Here is a 27,987-nt window from a genome sequence, read left to right as displayed (position 1 = left end):
ACCAATTTTAGCGGAAAGAATTAATTTGTACACCAAATAGATAGAAAATTTGACGCCAGATGCTCCACATATTCGATCTAATTAAGATTTTGAGCTCATGCTCTGCTTTTCGAAATTTTGTGGTCGTAAAATCCAAAATGGAAAGTTGAAATTTGCCGCTTTGATGTTAGCTCACTTTTAAGGTATTAAGTGTGCAACAACGAAAGTTGAAAAGGGGCGGAGAATTCACATGCATAGAATTCACGTACGCCTATAATTAAGGAAACACCCTTTCCACTGTTCAGCTACTGTTGTACTACTGCCCACTCAATGTAACGGAAATGTATACACCACTTGGGGTACAGGGTATATTAACTTAGCGCGATCGTATGTAACATGCAGAAGGGCTTAAGATGGACCCACGTTTTATTATATCGATCGATTAAAAATCATTATTTGAACTGATCTAAGCCTGCCTGTCCGTCTGTGTAGGCAAATTTTTTTTCAAGCTATAGGTCGCTTTTTTGGAGATATTTTGATTACATTTAGCACGGTGACGTGTTTTCGCTCGGTCTATTCGGTCCACTTTTTCGACCACTTCCCATAAAACGCCCTATTCTAAAAAAGGCATTATATGGGAAAAAATTGTAATTTTTAAAATTCCTCGGCAAAAGCGACTAAGTATTAATATTTCGGCATTCTACATTAAAATGAAAACTTTTGACCTGCTGGATCCCCTTCTCATAAAGTGAAAACTAATGTTCTTACGACAAAAAAGTCTAATTTTCAATGCTTTAGGATAAAAGTAATATCACAATAGTAATTTAATATAACCAAATTAACTATTCCAAATTTGGACCAACTCGGCCTATTTTCTGGAGTATTTTCACGAAAATTGATGCTTTTTAGAGCAGAAAAATCTAAGTTTTAATATGTGATGACTGATCCATAATAGTAATATCATACAAAAATGGCCTCTTCAAAATTCGGACCATCTACGCTTATTTTTGGATTCTGCCCTATGTAAGAACTAAACTTGTACTACATTAGGTTGCGTTTTGAGCCTCTTTTTCCCGAACTATGCTCACGAAAAATATGCTTTTATATAGACATACAAACATTTTTTGTCTTCTGCAATAAAGATAACAATTGTGCGAGACAATGTGGTGTAGGGTATTGAAAGGTCGACCTTGCCCGACTATAATGTTCTTACTTGTTTTTGAGTAGGTTGGTGTGACTGTTGTGAACAAGTGATTCAAATTTCGAGGCACGTGCCTTTTTGACTAACAGACACGTCTTCGACTACCTCGCGACCTTTGTTCAATGATTTGCTCTGCTTAAAAACTTCTGAACTTGATAAACACTCACTACCGTATCTAATTTTGTAAGAGCTTTAATTCATTTCATTTCATTTTGAAGGCAAATTCTTTGTTCAACAGATTTTTCTATTTTAAAGTTCGCTAATAACAAAATTGTTTAAACAAGAAACAAGATGCTATTACTAACCCACCTGGCTGCAAGTCTTGAAATTCATGTCAGCTGTTCACAACATTCATATCAACTTATTAAAAAAATATACCTATCGATATCATGGCGCGGATATTTTCAAAAAAGTACAGTCTCAGGGGATTCTAATCTGATTTCTTGATATTGATTACGCAACTTGCTTGCCCGTGATTAATAAAAAGTCCACTGATGAGAGTTGAGAGTGTAATATATTAGACCTAATCTGCTCTGTTCCTATTTAAGGTCCTTTATCTATATTTTTGACATTACTCGGCCAATATTTTTTTTAATATTGAGATGGTAGTGTGCAATATATAATGGAACGAATATATAAGTAAGGTCCAGGTTAGGCTATTGTGCGACTGTTTGACAAAGATGGAAGTGCAGTCTGTGTTTTTTTTTTTTTTTTTAGAGAAGAATATATATGGTTAGGCCGTACAAAAAGTTCCCGCGGTTTCGACTTTCTTTTTGAAGGCTGCTCTTTTTAAATGATTCCAAACTGTTGTAGGGTTGATGTTTAGTGCTTGCGCTATTCCTGATAGCTTGCAAGCCAATTGCAGAAATTTATCGACCTTTCTGCCACAGCGAAAGGCATCTTTAACATTAAAATTTCCGGAGTGGAATCGAGCAAACCACGCCTCGGTCCTTCGTTTTATCAAAACGCTTCGTCATGAAGCATTTATGTCACGAGTGTTTTTCTATTTTCTTGTCAAGGACTTGCAAGAAACGTAAGAAGAATCTGGTCGCTATTCCTTAGAAGGTTTTGAAGAAAATTTCGAACAAAAAAATCACGTTATTTTTTCGAACCATCTCTTTAGTGAGTGTAAAACAATATAAAGTTTATATTTATCTATAGCGTTTGCGTAATTGTGGTTAAGATTTATTTTTTTTTGGTTGACATTATATCGCGAAAAGAACATTTTCTAAATAATTTATAATTTTATATCAAGTAAACAAAATTTTCAGAGCTTAATACAAGCAAAAGAAACCTGTATCAGTTTTTGACGGACCCGCTAGTAGATGCGGAAAGAAAGCTAAAGAGCTTTAAAAAAAATTCATTTCCGGGACACCTGCTGTTTCCAATGCAAATGCTTATATATATATATGTATAATGAAGAAAATTGGATCGTTTAGCATGCTGGCTTGGAACAAAAAAAAAAATAAATGACAACTTGCAAACATAACGGAAAAAGACTTTCTTGTGACCTGTATGCATTCAATGAACAGGAGATGCATTGTGACCCAATTTTATAACATTCAAGTATCTAACATAAGTTAAACAATAAATGTTAATAAAGCTACCCATCAAGCTAAGACTGATATTTAAAATATTTAATTGCAGACCTTGTTAGAAGATGACAGAGCTGAAAATAGCTCAAAAAAAAAACACAGCAACAACAGGAAGCGAATAAATTATTTAAAAAAAGAAGGCATCAAAAAGAACATGAACCAAGCCTTTTTTTAAGAGCTTTTCTTTCATTAAATATAAACGAGGCACTAAATGCATAATAATATAGTGAATTGCAGAACTTTGCCGAACCGCTTTATATTCTTTTTTAGACTAGTTCCTTATTTCTTTCTTTTTATATTCATATTTTGACGGTAATAGGGAGGAGTTTGTGTTAATAAACATCTCTAATCACAAGCACACATATACTTGCCTTTTTTGGAAATGGAAGATCAGGCGACAGCAGCAGCATATATATATATATATAAAAAAAAAAAAACAACAAACTTAACAATCAAAGTGTTGCTCCTTCATTTGAACAATTAATGTAATTGAATTTTTCATATTACTTTCAATTTTATTATTTGCATACGAATTTCAAATTAAATTAAAAGTATGAATTGATGAATTAATTATTTTTCCAACTAAAAACTTCTTCACACTTAAAATACAACCTTACTATGAATTGAAGAACAACTACACTAAAACATAAATATAACAATGTTGCCAACAGCAAGCATATACGTCGAAATTAAGTTCAAGATTACCTCTAAAGAGTAAAAGCTACAAATGCCTGTTAAAAGCTATAGGAATAATTTATATTAAAAAGAGTGAAAATAGCAAACCGTTACGTTTGCTAACATATCTAATTTATAAGGTTTGTCTATATGTCCACCACTGAAACTAGGTGCCTTCTCGATTTGTTCTTGATTTACATGTATGCATTAGAAGTTAACATAAGATTCGAAACTAAAAATTACTGAAGGAATGTCCATTACATTCCCCTGGCTTGAAAGGATGATATTTTTGCTTAATAATTACTATTGCTGAAATTAAAACAATCCATAGGTATATCAAATATACAGCTTTGTTGAATTTAGCAAGGGAAATGACAACGGGCTTGAAGCGCCTGAGGTATTAACTATAAAATATTACAACTACTAAAATATTTTATAAAGAAAAAGTATACATATATATACTAAAATGTAGGAAATTAGTTTTTTCTTATAATGTACAAAGCAAAGAAGATTAACATGTTGACACTTTCAAATGCCCTGTAAAGCCTATACATTCTTGATCAGGCATGCCTGTGTTTCTATCCATCTATTTGAACATTGAACATTTTTTTATGTAGGTTGACTTTAAAAATGGAACAAAAGTTGATCAAAAAGGTCTTCACCTGTATAAGTCTTTTGCTCATTTCTGCAAGACATACAATAAAAATGAAAAGCAAATGCGTCAATACAGAAAAAGGCGAAAGATTTAATGAAGAACTGAAGGGAAGCTGGATTACTTAGATGAAGGATTTATTATGAATTTCATTGAAATTTAATTGCTTTTGTTTTTATTCGTTTTATGTTAAAGAGTATGGTAGACATAAAAGATACGAAAGACACGATATGTGTCGTTTCCTGACTGAATCGGCGTTAAAAAAAAAAAACATAGTTTCCGCTTAAAGTACGCCCAACACTATTGGTTTGATGAAAAAGTACCGTTAGCCCACAAATTTTATTAAGATTAAGGTATATCAGTATACAATAGTACCAATTAACCCCTTTATGGCTTGTCTTGTGAACGTGACAGCCAACATATAATGGAGGCAAAATTTGTTTTCGCCCTATTAATGTAACTTAAGAATTATTGACCATATTACTTGATCGTAATAATCCACGTATATCATTGGGTATTCAATGCGTGTGTATTTATATGAATAATAGCATTATAAAAATAAAACATTCTGATAAGGCAAATGTTGCCCCTATGATCGAAACGTAGGAAAATAATATATGTGGAAAAGAAAAGTATTTTAATGACCCAATTTCATCACACTGGCACAGAGAAATATTTTATTTTGTATGCAACACTGTGCAAATATTATTTTCACTTTTTGTTTTAGTCTTGTTAACATTTAAGAGAAGATAAAAAAATAACTGCAAATAATCATTTTTACACAGCACTGTGAATCTTCTGCTGTTGCTTTGCTGAGTTCCACTAGAAGAAGAAGAAGTAGAATATAAAAAGAAAATGTAAATAAGCGCTGAGCGGGTTTTGTACGCTGAAAAGAAATTTTTTAAATATTGTATATCTTATTGGCTTGGTCCATCTTAACTCAACATCTAGAAAAACAAATATTATATAAATTAAAATGTTTCAAACTACTTGCTTCGATTTGTGGTGTAAAGAAAAAATATCTTGCACAATTGTTACACTTGTTAAGGAGCTGGATATACATTTAGAAGGTGGCCTGCCGTTAGGGCTAATTACTGAATTATGCGGAGCTTCTGGTACCGGAAAAACTCAGTTTTGGTAACTTTTTAAAATAACGCTTATTTTTTAAGAAGTTTTAGAAATTTTCAATAAATTTAATTATAATAACACTGATCTAAATTGTTTGAAGGCCATGGATGCTACGAAGCGATTGTAAACTCTAAGCTTTTTTTTATTATCTTTTTTTAGTTTGCAGCTCTGTATTAATGTACAGTTTCCTTTGACAGTAGGTGGGTTGGAAGGAAAAGCTTTGTTTATTGACACAAATGGAGGATTTTCTCCATTCAGATTAAGAGGTAATGATGAAAAACGGTAAATTTTGCAAAGACCATTTATATGACGTATATGTTTTTCATTTTGCAGAAATTGCTGAAGGTATGGAGCGTTGTTTTCAGCAGTTTAATGCTGAAAAATTACTGAAAAACATATCTTATGTAGATTGTTCCAACTATACGGAATTGATGATAGCTGTATCAAATTTAAGGAACACTTTATTAGAAGATCAAAAGGTTTGATAATTAAAACTAATTTTAATTATCTGTATCTCACTACAGAACTTATTTTCTTGTATTTCTCACAGCTTAAATTAATCGTAATAGATTCGTTTTCATTTCTTTTACGTTTCTTAGAGGACATCAGGCTGCGCTCGCGCATAGGTTATGAAATACTTTCCGATTTACAAAGTTTAGCTTTGAAATTTAACGTGGCTGTAAGTACATTGTAAATTTAATCATTTACACAATTTGTGATAATTGTATGAATTAGATTGTTATTACTAACGAATTGACTACACGATACGTGGATGAAGAGTGGTATATCACACCAGCCCTAGGTGAAACCCATTCCCATAAAATCAATCAACGTTTAATGTTTAGAAAAGAATTCGATACGGGACGTCATGTTATTACCACAGACAAATCACTAATATGTGGAAAAGTTTCTATACCTTTCGAGGTACATGCTGCTACACACATATGCATATTTATTGTTGCGATATTTTAATTTTTTATTTTTGTAATTTTAGATCAAATACAGTGGAGTACGTGGAGTACCGGAAATTAATTGAGTTAAATAGCATTAGTTTCAGGAGTTGTTCTACATTTAAATATTATTTTGGAATCATTTGTAAATTTTTCCAAAGAGTACCACGACCAACACTAAGAGATTCTCGATGTAAAATTTGGTAAAGCATGGCAAGAAGGGAAGTATTTGTTGACATTATCTGGTTAAACAAATGAATCTCAGTTAAATTGATAAATGTTTCTGATAAGGCATTTTTTCTTCTTCTTCTTTTTGTTTACTTCTTTACTTTGACAGTTTGTTAACGGCCGATCTTTAACAGAAAATGCGCTCTTTGAGAAAAAATTTGTTAACAGAAAAAGCGCTCATTATTGAAAAATTTGTTAGCAGAAATTTTTCTCCTTAACGGCTTTAGCAAAAAATGTTCAATCAATATATGATTTGAAAGAATACTTTTCGTCTTCTTCTTTCTGATTACTTTTACTTGCGTTGCAAGCAAGAAGAAGAAGCGCCATATTCACTTGAGACCTGTTTTTCGTATCTTTTTAAATGAATGTAAACAAATCACGAGCTAATTGGCATTAAGCATTTAAATGGTTCCAGAAACAAGTTGTAGCAAATATTCGGTTCATAAGCTTCCTTGTTCGTGTACAAGTTGCGAAAGTAAAGTAAATTTCAATCGCAAAATATTCGAAAAACTTTCAAGAAAAATGTTGAATATAATTGGTTGATGAAAGCTGCCAGGTCAAGGATAAACATGATAAATTGAAGATTACAACATGCATCTTAAAAAAATACTTTCTGGATCAGTAAAAAATTTATCATACAGACTCAATATTTGAAGCAGAAATAGACGATCCCAATGTACTGCTGATCGGGACGGGCAGGACAGCCTTGTCAAAGTCGTTTGAAAATTTGATGTTGGTCAAAAGGCTGTTACAAGCTTTTATTAGTTTATCAAAATTTGATGTTGGTCCAGAGGCTGTTACAAGCTTTTGATGGTATAAATATTCCTTTTCGCTAAACTCCGTTGGTATAAAGCTATACATATTTTACATAATCTTATAAATTTGTCGACTAATTATAAAATAACAAGCCATTGTTGTTGAAATTGTTTTTTTGGCGCAAAACAAATGAAGTTTTATTTTATATTATTTGCTGACGCTCCAAGAGCCTCGATAAATGCTTTATTATTCTCAATGTACAACCCAACAATCAGTGAATGTGGTGGCACACATCGATCTAAAAGTGATGTTCTATATTATTTATTACATTTATCTTATCTTATAGTTTAAACTAATTATGCTTAAGTAAAAAAAAAGTTTAAAATTATGTCTCGTTAAACAAATTGTATTGTACAGCCTCTCTATAAGCAGATGCAATTTATTAATAAGTAAATAATGCAACAACAACATCGCTACATTGCTCATTGCAATACTTTATCTATTTTGCTAGAGAGTTTTCCGGCTCTTTTTTCTTTTTATTGAAATTTTTTGCAAATTAATGACGTCTTCTTCCTAAAACTCTCCTAATGCTCTTCAATGATTCATTCAGATCACACACAATGCAATGAAAAGTAATTCAATTCTCGGATGGTGTTTTGAATGAATGCTTTTACTTTGTATTACCAATGATTCAAAGCAAATATCAATAAAAATGATTTGTTATTTATTTTGATGTTATTATATCACACGATCGTAAATAAAATTTATTTAATGAAGCCTAGCCAATGCTGCGAATTTCGAAACTATGAGTAAACCGATCTTATTTAACATGATTTTCATGTTTTTATCATAATAATAAATATTTTATTGTCTTTAATGTTCAATTAAGATTTCCCATAAGTGAAAAAAGTGAAAAACTGCTGAAATGACTTAAAAGGGGGTTTGTCATGTTAAAATTAAAATGCGAAAAGTTAGGATAATCCATTGAGTTTATTATGGTTAAGCTTTTCATATTGGAGCTCTTATTAAAACTTTTAAAGCATGTGGGCCAAAGATCATCTTTAAATATCCCGCCCTACCCTACAGTTCTTTTTGCAGTTTTTCCAAAATAAGGTTTCATATGGGACAGAAGTCGAGAAAATAGTCTGATCCAAACCATTTTTAATAGTGTTGGGTCCAGACGTGCCAGCGTTGCATCAAAACATCTTAAAAATTACGGCCTGTATGTTGAAGAAAACAAAATGAACAGAGAAGCTCGGATCGATTCAATGAATGATTTCTTTATGGATCAATATAATAAAAAATGCGTCTATTCTAAGTCCTTCTAAGTATTGCATGCATCCGCACAAGCTATAGGACATAAAACTCGACATCGCTTATTGCAATTTTCTTTTTAGCTACGAAGCAAAATTTTTGGTCACATAAGATTACGATGTTGTCATTTCGATTTTATAACTTTTATTACAAAATGAATATACTCCCAGTGGTGTAAAGTACAAAAAGTAGACGAACTTCTTCAACTTCAATTTTCAAATTCATTGTAAATATTTCAGTGGTGCGTTGCTTTCATTTTTGTACTTTGAAACAAAAGGGTGAAAGGTTGTCAAATGCTTGTGGCGTTTAGAAATATGCCATTGTTATACCTTGGTGATTCGTTTATTAAAAAGAAACATCCCTGCTTTTCAATTGCAATAACGCATTTACTTTTTTATATTATCTAGATATATAAATTTCGATCCATCAGAGTTTGGTAAATTTGATAATTTTTTAAACTAACTTATTATATTTTAATTATGCATAATTCTTTACAAAAATTCCTTTAGATATTTAGAGCACAGTTTTAATAGGAAAATTTACATGCATTTATGTAGGTTTTCTAGTAAGAATTTTTAAGTGCTATATAAACAAAACGAATGTTCAATATTTAGTACTAACATCACAAGTGGCGTGTGCATAAGTATTAGTAGAAACAAGTTTTTTGCATTAGCATTACTTCAGCAGAGGAACATTGACGTAATTAAGTTTCAAATGCTCACTCAGAGTTGTGAATTTTTCATCTCTTTCTTGCATATATGTTATTTTATTGACTCGTTTTGCCGGCACAAACATATTCATCCATACATGCATTTTAATTCGTATAAAATGCTCGCACCGCAGAGACGCTATGCTATGTATTTACTCTCATTCCTCTCTTTACCTGCTAGACTGTGTCAATTTTAAATAAAAAATCATTGCATGAGAGAATAATTTTCAGTTTCAAATTAACAATTACTGTGTATACTGTCGTTTTTTTTATATTTTATTATTAATTTACTGGTAAATAATTTTTTTTAACCTTTTATTGTATTTGTGTTTAAGTAAAAAAGAAAAAAAAATAACAATTGTGGTTTCTTACTTGCTTCTTTCTACTTTGTGAATATTTTGTGTGGGATATAAGAAAAATGGAAAAAAGTGATGTTTGACATATAAAAATTTCGCTCTGCACCTAAAATTACTTAAGTTTTGGGTGCGGTTAAAGAATAATACAAAAGTAAAATGAAATTATTAAAGTCTCAAGTGTATTTTCATAAAACTTAAGTAATCATCAAAATTAATATTGAGAAAAAAAAAAATTATTATGGAATTCTGCAAAATATTGTATTAAAGAGAAATTGAATTTTTTCAAAAATCAAAAATCCTTTTTAATCATTTGTCAATACAATGTATTTTGGCATCAATTAAGTTTCAAACAGACACATATATTTTTGCGAAATTTCATATAACAACTAAAATGAGATGACATCATCACATGAATAGCAATTTTATCTGAAAACAATTTCAACATATTGTGTGTAGAGAATAATAAAGGCAAAATTTTTTTTTGTTTTTTTAAATGTTTAACAACCCAGTATGGGCTAATTTATTAGTCACTTGCAAATTTAGTGAATAATACCTTTTCAATTTGAAACGTGTTTGCCAGAAATATTCGCGTTACTCTCAAAGAATTTAAGTTTTAAAAATGACCTCGCTGTTGTACTTTTAACCTATTGTATACACCAGTGAAAAATAAAAGCGCACAAAATTTGTTCTTTTATTTGTTAAGCCGAGAAGAATACATTTATCGATTGATTAGTCCGTCCATCCGTCTATTCTCGTCTACAGTTGAAACATTCAAATCGCGGTAACTGAGAAAGGAATTTGGGACTTAATAAATAGTGGGTACGAATGGGCGGGATATGTATTTAAACAAGTGAAAACTCAAGTTGACTACTTATTACCAATGTTTGTTTGCAACTTTGTATAAATATTTCTATTTATTAGTCAAGGGTATCCGTCCAAAATTAATAAAATAGTTTGCAATTCTTGGTGATGGGCATAGAAGGTACGTCACTATCCGTATATAGGAGCGCATTATACGCTATTACTGTCTCACTTGAGTTGTGTAGTAAGTGAAACTTTTGCCGTCATCTTAATAATATTTACTCGTGTCTCATTTCAGACAATTTATTTTGATTTTCTGATAAGATTAAATCAAATTCCACTTTTTTCCCAAAAAAAAAAATGTTTTGCCCAAAGAGAACAATTATTCCAACAGTAAACATAGGTTATCTCTATCTCTTTAAACGTCGATATACGTCGTGTGTACAAGACTTACGAAAACATCTGCTTTATATATACAGAAACAAGAAGAAGATCTTCACTTTCAATTTGATCCTCATTCTGATCATTAATGTTCTACTAATTACATCAAATTTTTGAACCAGTTTTACCGGCGTTTCATGACAGCAAGCGTTGATCGTAATCCAGTGAATTGTTTTGAGACACTTACGTCATTTTGCATTTTTGGAAGTTATCCAAACATATTCTTGGGCAAGACATCTAATACAATAGAGTTCGTTATCTTGTTGTTTATTATTATATAACGTTGTTCGCCTCAAATTGTAAAAGATCTTCTTAAATAAATAGATGGAAAGTAAGAAGTTCATATCAAATTAAGTAAAAAGTATGTATCCGCCGTGAGGGGTATATTTAATTAACCACCATCTCAAACTTCTGAACTATGATTGCATAAGATTATAAGATTTTATGTTTACTATGATGTCGTTTGCAGTTCGCACTTTGCTTTATAAGCTATGTAGTTTTTCTATATTGCGGACGAGGACGAACTTCATTTATTCACTATTGTCTTGGATGGTTACCGTAAACCTACTTAGCAAATTTCGCTCGCAATATATAAAATATAGATAAAATATAAGTTAGAGCTTTTTATTTAACCTTGACGCAAATCCCGTCCATTTAGAACCATGATCTAAGGCCATCAACTATGAATATTTATGCTAAGTTTCAGCTTTGTATTTAATATTTTACGACTTTCGGCATTCCAGCAATAAGAAGTGAGACAAGCAGTCAGAGAGAGACAGAGACATGCTTAAGCCGACTCAGAATCGTGCTTGAATATGTGTAAAGTGTAATCTAATGTGTTATGTATATGCTAATATGGGGTCTATCAGTTACAAATGGAAACGTTTATTTCCTAGCCATATCTTTAGCTGATGGATGTAACAAAAAAAACTTAAAATTTAATAAAAAAAATTTGTGGATGAAATTGTTTTCAGCAGGTATTTAAGATAGTATTAAGACATTATATTAGTACATTAAGTACGTTAAGATAGTATAGCATTTTTTATTTTCTCTGTTTAACTTAATGCTCTTTCAAGAGGCTGCAATCTTGTATTATGCATTATTAGTCATTGTACAAAGTACCCTATAGCTACAATTGCTTTTATATAATATATATATAAATATAATTGTTACAATTTCCTCTTACAGCCATTACTTTAGATATTGAACTTTTAAATAATTTAACTTAATTACGGTATCATTGACTCATTGTTGAAAACCTAAGCTAAGCGTACAGCAATATCAAACATGTCTTATTAAACCCTTAATGACGTGCGGATTATCTATTTTTAGCAAACACAATAAAGACAGACAGAGAAAGAGAGAGGGAGAGAGAAATGAGAGAGAGTAAACACTGTATTTTTATCTGAATATATTTGCACTGACACGCCGAGATAAAGGCCATTGTAATATCTAATAGCCATCTCTCGTAAGATTTTCATTTCTTTTTTCTTTCTCTCCTGCAGTCTATGCTATAGCGTGAATTCAATGTGGAAAAAACCAGTTTATAATGAATTATTGAGAAAATTTCAAATAATATGCCACGTCACGCAATACTGATTTGTGGCTTTGTGGGTTGTGTATGCTTGATTATATGCGCTTGTGATTGCTCACAAAACGGGCCTGCAAATTGATTTTTATTTACATCGCGGCAGGATATAAATTTTATTAACATTACTAGAGCAGTATGTATGCGTACATACGTATGACTGTATATATACACATATATAATAATGAATAAAGAAAATGAGTAAATAAAAAAAACAAACAAGACGAAGATATATATATATATATATTTTGATATATATGATATATATATCAAAAGGTTTGACCTTGTTTGCTTCTTTGTTTATTTTCTTTACTTTCTGTTTGCTTGTTAATTATTGCCATGCATTTTGGCCTCAATTTTATTTCACTTAGCTTTTTTACTTAAATGAAAGCATTAAATTTTTATTGTAATAGAAAATAAAATTCCATTCAAACCGAATCTTTAATGTCTCCCGATTAATATGAATAATAAACAAGACATTTTTTTCTTCTCACAAACCCTTTTTTTATAGCTTCAGAGCATGTTTTCATCAAACATCAAATCAAGCAAATATTAGTTTGGGGAAAAAGAAATTCATTATTTTTTCGGTAGATGGCTGCACTGATAGATTTCTCGTAAAGTATCGATCAAAGAATTTCAGATTTATGCTCGTTGGAAAGGTGACGTTTCGCAGTAAAAAAAATTCTTTTGCTGTTTTTTGTTTGGTGCATTCAGTTGTGAGTTACAGCGTGTTAAAAATGGAATGTTAAATAAAGTCCTGAAGTTCATATAAAAATAATGGATTTCTTTTTCCCCAAACTAATATTTGCTAAGCGTTTCATGCTCTGAATAAAAATGTTTCTATTTATCTTTATTGCAAACAAACTGATCGCGAGCCTCGCATTATATATTTCCGTTATTTTCAAAGTTATTTCCTTCGTGGGGGAAGCGTTTAAGAGAGGTTCATCATACATACATACGACATTTTCAGAAAATATGTCAGTCGATCTCTGACTGACTGACATTAGTAAAATATCTTCTTTTCTTGCACATACATGTTAGATGAAAAAGAAATAAAATTAAATTAAAATGAAAATAAACACGAATATTATAATCGGGTAAGGCTGACTATTAAATACCCTACACCACATTGTCTAACACAATTCTCATTTTCATTACAGAACACAAAAATTATATCTTGTTTCTATAAAAAGGCATATTGTTCAAGTGCATATTTACGGGGAAGCAGGCTAAAAACGCGATCTAATGCAGTGCAAGCTTAATCCCAACATAAAATAGATTTTGTACAGGTCACTATTATGGGTCAATTTTCATCATTACATTAAAATTCTTATTAGGATAGGATTAAAAAAATACGCTGAGATGATCGGTATAACCTTTTGTCGCATAAACTTCAGTTTTCATTATAGGACAGGGGGTTCAAAAATTGCGCCAGGAGGTCCAAAATTTTCATGCCAATTTAGAATGCCGAAGTACCACTACTTAGACATTTCTGTCGAGAAATTTTGAAAATTTGCAAATATAAAGACTTTTCAGAATAGGACGATATATGGGGAATGGTCAAGAAAGTTGATCCATCCGAGCCATTTTCAACAGCGTTCGTCCTTGAGTCAAAACACGACACTGTGCCAAATTTCATGAAAATATCTCGAAAATTGCGACCTGCAACTTGAACAATAAACTTAAGCGAACAGACGGACGAACAGGCTTAGATCAATTCAGATTATACTTAAAACCTGCGACCTATTAGTTGAACACAAATTATTCAGGCGGACGAACAACTAGGCTTAAATCGGTATAACAAAAGATAGGCCTATCTTCAGCTGTTCTGAGCGTTACGTATGTCCGCATTAACTTAATATACTCTTTAACACAAGTGGTGTAGGCTAAATGAAAACTGAAAAGAAAAGCAAAGAAGAAGATTACTTTTCACTGTGGCCGAGTAGGAAATTTTTATTTTCTTTCGTGACCGAATCTTTTATACCCATCACAGTGATCCTAACTAGAAAGAAAGAACTAAATTTTCATATTTTATAGCCCTGAATGGGCGTGGCTAGTTTTTTCGATTTTCAGAATAAAATTGGGAAATTTATATGGTGTACGTGTCATTCTTTATGAGTACGGACAGCGAAGGCAGTTTTTGTTGATGCGTATAGACGGAGGCGCTATAGACATGCCCTTCGACAACTTTGGTTGCTTTTTAAATTCTTTTGCAAATTTCGTTTACGAGAGAATGTTTACCACAAATACTACACACTTGCGGGTACAGACGAACCCACAGACATGTTAAAGGGCGTACCAAACTTGAGAATGACCAAAAATGAATAGACTTTATTGGGTTTTGAAGCTTGTTTCTATCAATGTTTTGAGAAAAAAATGAAATTTCGAAACGCTATAAAACTGAGCAGGCGTGGCCAATTCTCTTCATTTTCGTACAGACGCTGCAGCATCGCCTTTAGCGTGTACGTTTAAATTCTTGCAAGCTTCCTTTCTCAATTTTGGTGGTACCTTGTGGCGTGGGCATCCTCTGACCTATCTGGCCTATTTGCAATATCAACCTGCGTGCAAGAACTTACGCTAAATTTGAAATCGATATCTTCAATTTTGTGGCCAGGAGAATGTTTATAATGGACAGACAGACAGACGGGTATGATTAAATCGATTTGAAATTTGAACACTTTGTGAGGTTTGTGAAGGTTCCTTCTCGGCTTCGCAAACGTTTTGACAAAATGAATATATCCCTCTTCAATCGGTGACGGGTATAAAAGAAGCAATTGTCTAAAAGTAATAAAAAGTCGCTATTAAAATATTAAGATATGACGCAGACATAATTTTATAATATTATCTATGAAGTACTTAGCGAGTCGCTAGCACTTACTTTACTTTCGCTCGTCAGTAATAAAATGAAAACATTTAAAAATATAACTTTTATGTCATAAAATATGGATATTAACTGCATAACTTATGTTTACCCCAAAGGCTAATAATGAAAGCAACATTAAAACTGAAGAAAGTCACGTACGCCTGTAGATACATCATTTTTACTCATCGCGTAATTCATATTAATAGATGAAATTTATGCAATATTTTCTTAATGGTAGACAGCCGGTCGATGGTAGTTGCTCTTATATCGATGGCCATAGGCAATATCGATATCAAAATTTATATTGTAGATCACAGTTCTTTGTATAAAATGGCTTTGTTTGTAGACGGGCTATTATATGAAGCTTTTATGGATATATGCGACATGCAAGAGGATTTGACGTAGACTCATCTTTCATAATACCGAAATATTCTAAAATTATTTTCTGAGTCCATCTAAGCTTGTCTGTCCATCTTGTATCCTCTGGTCCATCCTTCAGGTCACAATTTTTGATCTATTTTGATGAAATATAATACATGCACATGGTTTAGACTAAGGACAAAGATTTTGAAAGTGATTCCAACCGGAGACCACTTTTTCGACCATTTCCCATATAAGAGCTTAGTTCGAAAAGTAGTTATATGAATAATTGTCTTAAGCGAAATGGTGTAGGGTTTTAATTGCTGGTTCATTGTCTACTATAGTACCTTCACTTCTTTTACTTCTTATTATATTGTACAAGAACTTCCATCTTTCAAGTCCGTCAAAGTACACATTGATCTGAGGACTATCGCCAAACTTAGGCAACTCTAACTCAATTTGTTATGATTTTTCTTTCTATGTTTGGGCGCATTTTCATTGAAATTTGTATCACATTTCGTGCCAATATTTTTAATAGCCAATGGGATATATTTATATTTATGGAGAAGAAGAAACACTTTTCTATTTTTAAAATAAGTGAAAAATTTGAATTTCCGCCTTCGGATAGGTTCACGAATATTTTCAATCACAAATGTGTAGTCCAAAGAGAGTACCGTATTTTTCGGACGCCTATAAGACGCACCTTTTTACATAGAAATATGGAGTGAAATTTTGGTTGCGTCTTATGGTTTTTTTCAAAAAATCGTCTCTAAATTTGAGATACGTCTTACAGTCCTACAAATATGGTACGTCACTCAAGATGAGTGATGCAAGTTGTTTCAAGACAAGCTGGGGAATCACCTACTTACCTACACTCTTTGTCTATGATTGCCGATAGCTAGGATTAGGCTTAGCCTATAATCGTGTGCGCTTTTGTACGATTCATTTAAATCATTTTATAAATTTGAAGTGCATCTTATCGTCCGGTTGGTCATTTCACAAAAGACGCATGACACACGTTCTATGCGTCTTTCGTTGGCTAGCGCTAAGAACCATTCCAAGGAATTTGAAGATTTCCTCCTCGAAACTCGTCGATTAATAATTTGAAGCTTTTTAAATGTGATGTAAAAAGTGCTTGGGTCAAATAGAATTTCTCTTCCGTTCCCCGATAAAGCGCTGAGGAAAAACATTAGTTCGCACTTTATTTGCGCTTTGCCCAAAATAGAGATCAATTATAGAATCATTCGATCTATGCCCTGCACCACTACAAGATAGTATTAAGTTTATGCGCATACTTACAACATACAAAAGCAGTTGAAATAGATCCATCATTTATTATATTGATCAATTTTGAAAGTAATTCTAAGTTTATGAGTCCGTCTGTCCGCCTTGTTTTCTTGTATTCAAGACGCAGATCAAAATTTGTAAGATATTTTGATGAAATATGGTATACTGACGTGTTTTGAATCGATCCGAGCTTATCAGTCTATGGTTCGCAACGGATCACCTTTCCGACTATCCATATAGTTAGACTAAGTGTGCATTAAACGAAACGGTTTAGAGTATTTAGTGATGTACCGTAATCCACAATAATGTTTTTTACTTGTATGGCTTAAAATCTCAATATTTTCTAGAACGTTATGTCTAAATTTTGTATTTTAACGTATAATGCTTACTCTTTCTTGCAGATACATTTCTCCAATAAATAAATCGAAGCCTTAATAAAATAACATGAGTTCCGCTGAATACTATCCCTTCAAGGTAAATTAATTCAAATTTCTGCATTAAAGACAAATATTTAGGAAATAAATTAATTCAACTCACACACCCCGCCTACATTACTTAGTTATCGAGAACTTACGACAAATGCTTGATTTCTCTCATCTTAAATTTATTAATCATTTTTTATGCGTAATCAGTAAAAAATTTATTTGTTTTTTTTTTTTTTTTTTTTTTTTTTTTGTTACTACTGCTGAATATTAAACACTAGCACTAACACGATAATGTAATTGCTTTGCGTTTATGCGCACTCATTACAAGAAAATATCGAGTCAGTGTCTAGACTTTATTGGTCTATTTATTATTTATTATTTGTTATTACAGATTATCAATTGCATGGGCAATCCATACCCATACCCCATACCACATACCCCATCCCCCATTGTCTTTGCAATCTTTCTTGAAGCATTTTTTTGAATAAGAACCTAAAATTGTAATTATAGCAATACAAAAAAAAAATTTTTTTAAAATTATTTTAAGTTTAAAAAATAAATTTTTTTCAAGAAAGAATTTTTTTTATCGCTATAATTATTTAAAGTATAAAAAAAATATTTTTTTAATTTAAAAAAAAAAAAGTTGGTTAATATATTATGTATAATGTTTTTTGAAATAGTTTTCCAATATTTTTGAAAACAATTTTTTTTTACATTTCATAAACTAGTGCACTCCAACTGTTTATCCAGCCGATCCTTTCGATCCAGTTGAGGATGCCGCCATTTTGCGCAAAGCGATGAAAGGTTTTGGCACTGATGAGAAGGCCATTATTGAGATATTGGCTCGTCGCGGTATAGTGCAACGTCTCGAAATTGCTGAAGCATTTAAGACATCTTACGGCAAAGATTTAATTTCGGATTTAAAATCGGAATTGGGTGGACGTTTCGAGGATGTTATTGTGGCCTTAATGACTCCATTACCTCAATTTTATGCTCAAGAATTGCACGACGCCATTTCGGGCATGGGTACCGATGAGGAAGCGATCATCGAAATACTCTGCACTCTGTCCAATTTTGGCATTAAAACTATTTGTCAATTCTATGAGCAAAGTTTTGGTAAACCGCTAGAATCTGATTTGAAGGGCGATACTTCCGGGCATTTTAAACGTCTATGCGTTTCTTTGGTTCAGGGTAATCGCGATGAAAATCAGGTCAGTTTTGCTACTTATAAATAATCTGTAATAATATGCAAAAGCAAAGTGTCGTCTCTGGAATCGAATAAAAATTAATTTATAATTTATATTATTTGAAAAATGTAGGGTGTTGATGAAGCCGCTGCTGTAGCCGACGCTCAGGCTTTGCATGATGCTGGTGAAGGTCAATGGGGCACGGATGAATCAGTGTTCAATTCAATTTTGGTAACCCGTTCCTATCAACAATTACGGCAGATATTTTTGGAATATGAGAATATTGCCGGCCACGATATTGAAAAAGCCATTAAGAAAGAATTTAGCGGTGCCGTAGAGAAAGGTTTCCTCGCTATTGGTAACTATTATATCTATATATATATATATATTGTCTGCTTTTATGGGAAGAAAATTTTATTGAAAAATATTGTTTGCATAAAATTTCAGTAAAATGTTGCAAATCAAAAGTTGATTACTTTGCTGAACGTTTATATGATTCCATGCATGGTTTAGGGACTAAAGATAAGACTTTAATACGCATCATTGTCAGCCGTTCCGAAATTGATTTGGGTGACATTAAAGAAGCATTCCAAAATAAATATGGTAAAAGCTTGGAATCCTGGATTAAGGTGAGTTTAGATTTTAAATTTTACTTTAGCAATAGCTTTCGGCTATGGGTTTCTGCAATTAATTTATAAATGGTTTTGGATTTCTTCTTAATTCTCGTATTTAGTTTTATATATACTTTAATCTAATGCATGTGTTTTATTATTTATAATGATTTTCGAAAAGATTTAAAATTATTATTCGAATTTATTATCTTCATTAAAATTAAACGTAAAATCATAAAATAGGCTTAACAAGCGCTTTCGAGGTGATCGATAGTTTCTACCTAAATTCATTGAGCAGCTTTTTAACTTGAAATAGAAAATGGCTTAGTTCATCTTAACTCAACATCCAAAAAAAAAAATACATATATACATATATATATGGAAAACATTGAACGTTGATTTTCTTCGTGCTAACAATTATAGATCCAAGCAAGAGGCAAAGATGCTTTTTCAAGAAAATGCTTACTTGTCAACAGTAACAGTTTTTTCAATATCTTTTTACCGTAGGCTCGGCAATATTGTTTTTTAAACCTCATAAATATACGACAGGATTTTGCAAGATTCCACTTTCACCCCCAAAGTAGTTTCTTTCCAGAATGATATAATTAGTCGAACGATACCCTAACAATTAGGTAGTTTTTGTATAGAACGACTCGTTTAGACGCTTAAAAGATGCTCTAGTTTCTAGAATGAATTCACTATTTTTCACTCCAGAGCATCTAACAGCGTCGGCTTCAGTTCTCAATTTCATCCAATTGCATTCTCTGGAACATACTTTTGAGATTTGTCAATAGATAACGGTTGTGGGCTTTAGATCTGGAGATTAGGGTGGGTGTGGCAGTCAACTGCACTTTCATTCAAGTAATATTTTTTCATTATAGCCATTGACTTGCAACTCGGTGTTGTTTTTTTGTTGTAATGCCTAAATCTTAATTTAATATGTGCGAAAAACTGTCCTTTGGACATGATAACGACGAGTATTTGTCAATGCCAACGAACATATTTCCCAACTTGTCTTCACAAATTCCGCTATCCATCATTTATATTTGCAATAGCATCAAGTTTAATTAATTCATGATCTTAGGATTCTGTTAACGGTCTTTACCGGCTTTTTTTTCGACAAGTTCGTATAATTCGTATAAAATTTATAACGTAAGAGTAAGTTTGCTTAGAGGAAAAAATAACTTTAAAAATTCTGCTTGAATTTATATTGGGATGCGTAAACGATACTCCAAAGCAGGAACTATTTCGTCAAACAAAATCCTTCACCGCTACTATTAATAAACCTTTTTCAAGTGGTGACAATGTTTACGGAGAACGTGAAAATGGATTTATCATTACCTCGTGTGTAGGAGTTAATTGTATCCGATTAGCAACAGTTTCCATTTCTTGTGACCGTAGACGTACAGATGCACTTAACAAATCTTCCACTGAAAGAGAAATAGATGCGAACATGTAGACCATCACAAGTGTTTTTCTTAATGCATCGAAAAACCCAGGCAGTTGTGTCAAACTGAAATGAAATTGAGAAATAATTCCTTTCTCACAGTGCACTTCGGCTCTTGACTTTCGACAAAAAATTGCGAATTTTCTAATCTAATGTTCTAATCTAATCTTATGTTAAGTGCGGTGATATTTAAGGGCAACAACACTTTTTCTTAGAAATTTTTCATGTAAATTTTTTTGAAAATTAGATTAGAACTTGAACTGGGGCCTTGATTTTAATAAAATTGTGTTTCCATCCAGCTTTTTCCATAATCAAACCCATTATTCGTTCTTCTTCGGGAAAAATACTTTCAGTGTCGTACAAAGCCTCCTTAAGGGCAGGTCGGAAAATTTTCAGTCAATCTTCTTATAATTTCTAACAGTTTGACTAGTTTCATCATTTTTCGTATTCTTATATATAAATAAATTTTTCTTCTTATTCATGTTCAAGCTATTCTTCGTCTTGGCATCATTACTCTCATTGGATCAGATTGAATGCATTTATATTCATTTATATTCATTTTTTCTGGGTTTCTTGTTGTCTTCAAATTTCCTTTTGAAAAGTCGTTATATGCAAAAAAAAATTCGCTAAGTAATAGTATTACGAGATATTGAACTGCTTTGAAAACTTTGATTAGGCAGAGATAATTTTTTGAATCCATTCTCAAATAATCGTTCCTATAAAAACCGAATGTAATTTTCTTTATCTTATGATAAAAAATAACTTACAATAGCAAATTGACAAAGGAAGTAACCTAATCGAATGTCGACCGCGTTGGCCTATTTTTTGTATATAACTTCATATAAAAATTCTTCCGAAGTGTGCCAAAAATGCCTAATTGTTAAAGTTTTATGACGAACATTTTTTCACGATAGTGAGTTGATATGCAAGTTAAGTGGACCAAAGTTGACCGCATGGCTCTACTTCTTGGATCCCATTCCGTACAAGATTTGCTGATGAGTAGTAAGTAAGCCCTTCAGGGAAAGATTTAAGATTGGTCCGCAGCAGAAATTTAGTAAAAAAATTAACGCTAGGGAATTTGGATCACATATGTCTATTATTAGATTCTAACATATTTGAAAAATAGCCCTTACAGGGGGATAAGATATAAGTTCTAAATTTTCTATGACGGAAAGGGAAAAATAATAAAATTTTTGGCTAGTAAATCAAGTTTGCTAAATTTGGATGATGCATTCTTGAAAAGTATGCCTTTCCATGAAAATGATGCGTACCAAAAATTAGTAAACGAGTAAATAATTGTTCTAAGCGAAGGGTGTTTAAGGATCGATCCTGGCCGGCTGTCACATTTTTACTTCTCAACAGTGTCAATCGGACGTAATAGCCCGTCTGTCACACACGTCCCGCCTGTCCGTCGTCTATCGATATTCAAATATCAATTTTTCATAATTTGAAAACTTCGGCTAAAAATTTGCAAAATTTTTCTAATTTTTTAAAGTTCATTTTATCTGGTTCGGTTAATTATTAAAGAGCAGTTTATTACTAAAGAATTGTTCTCGTATTGAGTTATTTTTTGATTGAATTTTTTTAAAAAAATAAAATTTATTATTGATTTTTATTTCAATTTTCATTTTCGTTTATTAAAAAAAAAAAACCAACAAATTGAATTTTTGCAGGGCGATACTTCTGGGGATTACAAACGAGCCCTATTGGCGATTGTTGGATATTAAAGTAAAAAATTGAAAGCATAATCTCACAACGTATACTAATTAAAAAAAAAAAAAAAACCAGTATCTGCCTTTTTTCTTAAATCTCAAAAACAACAAGAAACAATTATTTATAATACGATACTTTTTATACAAATATTCAAAAAAAAAATTTTTTTTATAAATTTGTTATGGGTTCAAGTAGAAAAAGCTTCAGACAAGAAACAAAAAAAGAACAAAAAAAAAAGTAAAAGCATATATTTTAGCACTTATTGCAATATATTTTGTATGAATCAAGAGAAGAATAACGTGTACGTTAACCATATAAACACATTTTATATATTCCTCTGCTCATGGATCATTGTCATCACAAACTCCCTGTAAAATTTACCACGCAAATATAAATTTTGTTTAAGCTATTTTTCTTTTTATTTTATTTTATATGTATTAAAATTAAAATTTTGGTCTTGTAAAGAGTCCAGCAATTAAAATGAAATAAAATTAAATCTTTTTTTTCTTTTTTACATCTAAAGTTTGAAATGAAATTTGCCAAATTAATATCAGCGCGAAGCAGAACGTATTGATAAAAGTAGTTTGTTAAGGTGACCATGTCTTTTTTTTATGCCAGAAAAAGAACTTAATTTTCATTAGATGGGCGATGTGTTTGAAGTATTGGAAAGAAAAGAATATATATTTACAAACGGATGGAAACATTCCTCCAATGATCACTATCCATAAACAGCCTAATTTTACTTAAACCATAGCATGTACTGAAATAATTGTAAATATTACCGCCAATAAGCTATGGAATTGTGGTATTCTCCTGTGATTGCCATCTACGCACGAGTATTTACCTTATAAGAGTATTGTACTATGTAGCAAACTGTGACGGCCGAGTAGACAAAGAATCTCGACTAACAAGTCAATGGTTGTGGATTCAAATCTCAAAAATCTCGGGTGCGGTAGAGTTTTTAAAAAAGTCGATAGCTTTGGATGCTAGTGTTTTAAAGGTTTTAGTCTTAGAATTTATTTCTATGCGTAAATTCATAAAAATAATAAACATTAAAAAGAATAATATCGGCCTGAATGGACTTGCAGACAAAGATTCCCGACTAATATCTCAATGGTCGTGGGTTCAAAACTCAAGAGCGGTAGTGTTTTTTAAAAAGTCGATAGCCATAGATGCGAGCGCTTTAGAGGCTTTAGTCTTAGAATTTATATGTATGTCTAAATTAATAATAAAAAAAAAATAAATAAATAAATAAAGCAATCAGTTGTTCAGTTATACACTTCTTAAACAAAGACTGAGGGCAGATGAATGCATTGCCAATGGCAGGAGGAATAAATATTCATTGCTAAAAGATAGAAAAGAAAAAGTATTGAATCCTGTAAAGAATGCAATTTTATGCCATGATCTATGCAAATGACCCGAAAACAGCCGACTAATGCGACGGACATCATATAAAAGATGAACCAAGATGATCTTCCGGTCAGTGGCGTAATCGCAAAAAATCCTGCAAAAGAACGCAAGGGATGGCCATTAATTTTCAGATTTCCTATGGTTTTTGCATACAACAATTTTACCAATTTTCACGAAAAACTTGCAAAACTTCTTAGAGAAGTACATCTGGTCACCTTAATTATATGTTCAGCACTTATATAACCTATGCATGCTTAAGCAAAACCTCTTTCAATACTAACTAAATGTAAAAGTATGCGAGATATGCATGAACAGCGCACTATTTTGCTTACTTTCTCTAGTGCTCTTGCAATATTTATGTTTATAATGCATTTTACTTTAGGATTAGTTGTTAATTAATAGCACAACGACACCCACACACGCCATTCGTTTCATTCAATTTTTTTAAAGCTTTCTCTAACATTTTGTGTGGCTTAATTACGCTGACAAAAAAAATAAATGAAATCAAAATAAAATTCTAACAATTTCGTTACACATTCAGAAAAAAAAAACACTTGAACACTTTCAAAAAAAAATAAAAAATATTTTCCACTTATTTTATATATACATATATATATAACAACATAAATGAATAACTTCAATACCTTCAAAAACATTAAGAAAAATTTGTTTTTTTTTTTTTTTATTTCTTTTTTCTCTTCTTTCCTTCTTTTTGTTTCTTTTTTCTATATTGAAACAAATAACTCACTCACTGTCGCAGGACGATTCGCAATCTGAGATCGGTTACTTGCTAGTAACAATGGTGGCTTATTAAATTTATATAAAATCCAAGCAGAGAACATAACTACTTCCACTCATAGTAGCCAAAAATTTTTCTTTGATTTGATATTCTTCATAAACACTAATTGAATGACATCAATATTATGTGAATGTATTTAATTTGTAATGAAATGTGTTACGAATTCTCTTCTTTTTTTTCCAACTTTATTATATTTTTATTATGTGTAATATATATATATATATATTTATAAAAATACATATTTTTATATAAAAAAAAAAAAAAAAAAAAAGTGCCAATTTATTTTTGTATTTATTCGCTTAATTTAATAAAATAAAGCTCTCTTAAGCATTTTTAAAGCTATAATTATGACTTAGATTAGTATAGACTTTGTTCACCAAAACATTGTAAAAGGATATAATGCTGTGAGCAAAAACTAAGGTCATCGGATGAAATTATGAAATAATTTTTTTGCGGAGCATTTACATGTAGAGGAAGACTTCTGTCTAAATACACAAGTGGGTTGTTCGATTTTAACTATGACTTATGACTACCAGGACGCCATAAAAGGGATTATTATTTTTTTTTTTATTACACGAACTCAGGGAATGTCTCCTATGAGGGTAACACGATGACGGTCAAAAAGAAGTAAGGAAGGAAGAAGAAGAAGGGTCAATACACAAGTGAGTTGTTCGATTTTTACTATGCCTATGAAAGGATGACTTATGACTACCAAGACTCCTTGAAACGCATCAATTTTTCTTTTTTTATATGACCAATTACTCACGGGATGTCTCCTATGCGAGTAATATGGTGGCGGTCAGGAAAATATTAGGAAAGAGAGAGAGATAGGTTGGTTGCTGACGGCAGTGGGTGTGCAAGCAATCGGTAAGTGTTAAGCGAAGCCATAAAGATCGACTGACCTACTGTGCATTCGCTACAGTTACGGCCAAAGGAAACTCTACTGGACTGAGGTTTGAATCTTCCCCTTTATTCACTTAATAGTCGAGGGGTTTACCTACTTGCCCATTCAGACGGACCAACGGATGATGAGACTTGGATCTGTGCATATGACCCGAAAACAACCGACCAATGCGGCGGACTTCACACAAAAGTTGAACCAACACCGGAAGACCGGTACCGAAGTCGCTCAAAAGTTGAAATCATGTACGCGATCTTGTGCATTATGAATTTCTTCCGTTCAAATGAACCTTTTTAATGAGGAGCTTGAGTATTATGAAGACGAACAAGCCTATGAAATTGATTTGGATGAAAAATAAAAAATTTTTTTATTTTATAAACAAATTCAATTTATTTTCTATTAACAGTAGTCAAATTTTTATAGTATCATTGTCACACATACCCATCGTAGATGAAATATCGTAAAACTGTTCATTAGCTTCTATCTTTGATCTTTTAAAAAACATTGAGACTGCGTTAAAAAAAAAGTGCTCATGTCCGTATCATCCGCCAATCGCGCCGCATTAAATTACATGATCAATAGAGAAACAAAGGGATCTGGTAGAGTTCATCTTATCACATAACACACCCTTGACATTGTTCTCAAAAGCGGACAATAAGTGACCATAAATTCACTCAACATATTATGCAGAACTGTGACGTGCCAGGCATCCACAGGCTTGATCCAACATCTCTTGACTCAAAATATTTTGTTTTTGAAAATAAGCAATCTAAGCTTATGTTGGTGGCGGATATCTTGCATATTGACTTTGTTCCATAGGGCGTACTTTGTGTATCTAGTGAAAGTTGACATTTGTGTAAAGATTTTAAGAAAATATTCGCCTAATGTGAGAGAAAAATTTTTATCAACAAATTCATTTCGTTTTTTTGAGTGAAAGTAGGCCGTAACCTCATAAATCGCATCGTGAGCACTATCGGACTGCGACGTAAGTAAAATGTAAATCAGACATAATTTGTAAAATATCATCTCTGGAAATTTTGCTACCCCTAAGGGTTTTCCTTTTCACCGACCGGTTATTAGCGATATCGGAGAAGTGGAAACTTCGTTCGAATCTGTGCAAATCGAATATAACCTCAATATTCGGTTGCTTAAAATGAATTGGATTTTATCTGCGGGCTTACGCATAGATTCACTAAAGTAAAGACATGCAATATAAAGAAGTTCGTAAAAAGAGCCCTCATCTCCTGAATAGTAGGTGGGTTGGGTGAAAAAGGTTTTAACGCATAACTCAAATTGTACGAATTTCTTACGAAATTGCTTACGTAATGTGTATAGAAAAAAATTCCACTTTCTCTGTTGGTTTTTGCAAACTAACTTTTCTTTATCTTTCACATAGCATTATTTAATTTACATTTTCGGCAGTTAAAGGGATTTCATATTTTTTCACATAATAATAATGCGTTCAAAAAGTGAAATCAATATACATGTTAAATTGCGCGAATATATCGAATAACAGAAATATTTTTTTCACTGGGAGAGGTATCTGTGTTCAAAAGGTAAGACCGGTTAAATTGGTTGGATATATATCGTATATCAGAAATATTTTTTGACTAAATTGATGGCACTGTAGCAGACATCTCTTCCAAATTTCTGTATAGGTGACGGGCAGTAAGAAGTATTCGATTAAAATCGAATAAAAATTTTTCTTCTCTTATCTTAAATTTTTTCAAAAATTTTTGTTTTTCTTAAATTTTTTTCTTACAGGAAGATTTATCGGGCGATTATTGTAAAGTCTTGGTTGCTTTAGCTTCTTACTGATGTAATTCGGAAAAAATTGAACAAAAAATTTTATTTCAATTAGTTGATGTAATGTGTAAGAATAAAAACACTTATAGTGATCGTTTAATTTAAATTTAATTTAATTGAAAATAAAAAAAAAAACTTTCTCTTTGGCATTTATTTAATTTAAAGTGTAGTTGCAGTGTAAGTTGATTGCAGATATTCTTATGAATTTTCCACAAAAAGGCTGATACATATTTGAAAATATCGGTTATGGGGACTAAGCATTGATTGATATTTTATGCCTATTTATCCGTAAGTATTGTTTGCTCGAGTAAACGACTCTTTCGGTCCCAAATATAATTTAGAAGAGAGACGTATCGCCTAATTTAACACTAGATTTACGGCATGCGCCAATTCGGCGGGTTTTATCCAATTAATTGGTCAGATTGACCTGCATGTTTGGCATAAAAATTGTCCCGTTCGATTAAGTACGCTCACAATTAACTATTAAATAGCTGAACTAGCATTTATAGACCAAAGTTCTTTGAATCGGTTCGATCATGTCCGTCTGTCCATCTGTGTAATGTCTATTATAAGCATTCTCCTGATCGTAAAAATGAAGCTCAAACTTGGCAGAAACATTAGAATTTCTTGCATGCAGGTTTGTATTGGAAATGAACAAAATCGATCGAAGGACAAGCATATAGTATCATGTAAACTGGGAACATCTCTATTTTCCAAAAGTAAAGAAAAATTGGTTTTGTTGCTTATTACCTATAAACTGCAGCAGATAAATCTATAAAAATTTGAACGTTTACTCTATGGGCTA

At 31.8% G+C, this 27,987-nt stretch overlaps 2 protein-coding genes across 4 annotated transcripts; both read left to right on the top strand.

Moving 5' to 3' along the window:
- Positions 1-5,078: 5,078 nt before the first annotated feature.
- Positions 5,079-6,450, top strand: LOC119639993 (DNA repair protein RAD51 homolog 3). The gene is made up of 6 exons (XM_038037751.1): positions 5,079-5,239; positions 5,390-5,496; positions 5,564-5,709; positions 5,781-5,909; positions 5,966-6,154; positions 6,225-6,450. The coding sequence occupies exons 1-6, from the start codon at positions 5,079-5,081 to the stop codon at positions 6,264-6,266; spliced, it is 774 nt and encodes a 257-aa protein (XP_037893679.1). The 3' UTR covers positions 6,267-6,450.
- A 2,946-nt stretch (positions 6,451-9,396) lies between these two features.
- Positions 9,397-27,233, top strand: LOC119639860 (annexin B9). 3 transcript variants are annotated; one of them, XM_038037542.1, is made up of 6 exons: positions 9,397-9,480; positions 17,285-17,357; positions 18,037-18,519; positions 18,628-18,853; positions 18,943-19,124; positions 27,141-27,233. In XM_038037542.1, the coding sequence occupies exons 2-6, from the start codon at positions 17,328-17,330 to the stop codon at positions 27,192-27,194; spliced, it is 975 nt and encodes a 324-aa protein (XP_037893470.1). In that variant the 5' UTR covers positions 9,397-9,480; positions 17,285-17,327; the 3' UTR covers positions 27,195-27,233. The 3 variants fall into 3 exon arrangements, with proteins under 3 accessions (XP_037893470.1, XP_037893469.1, XP_037893468.1); XM_038037541.1 differs by lacking the exon at positions 27,141-27,233 and adding an exon at positions 24,437-24,691 and having other exon boundaries at positions 9,398-9,480; XM_038037540.1 differs by lacking the exon at positions 27,141-27,233 and adding an exon at positions 22,227-22,349 and having other exon boundaries at positions 9,398-9,480.
- Positions 27,234-27,987: the final 754 nt, after the last annotated feature.

The sequence above is a fragment of the Glossina fuscipes genome, unplaced genomic scaffold, assembly GCF_014805625.2.
Source record: "Glossina fuscipes isolate IAEA_lab_2018 unplaced genomic scaffold, Yale_Gfus_2 114, whole genome shotgun sequence".
In the NCBI taxonomy this organism is placed as follows: domain Eukaryota; kingdom Metazoa; phylum Arthropoda; class Insecta; order Diptera; family Glossinidae; genus Glossina; species Glossina fuscipes.
The sequence above is the reverse complement of the archived record's forward strand: the minus strand, read 5'-3'. Positions and strand labels throughout refer to the sequence as shown.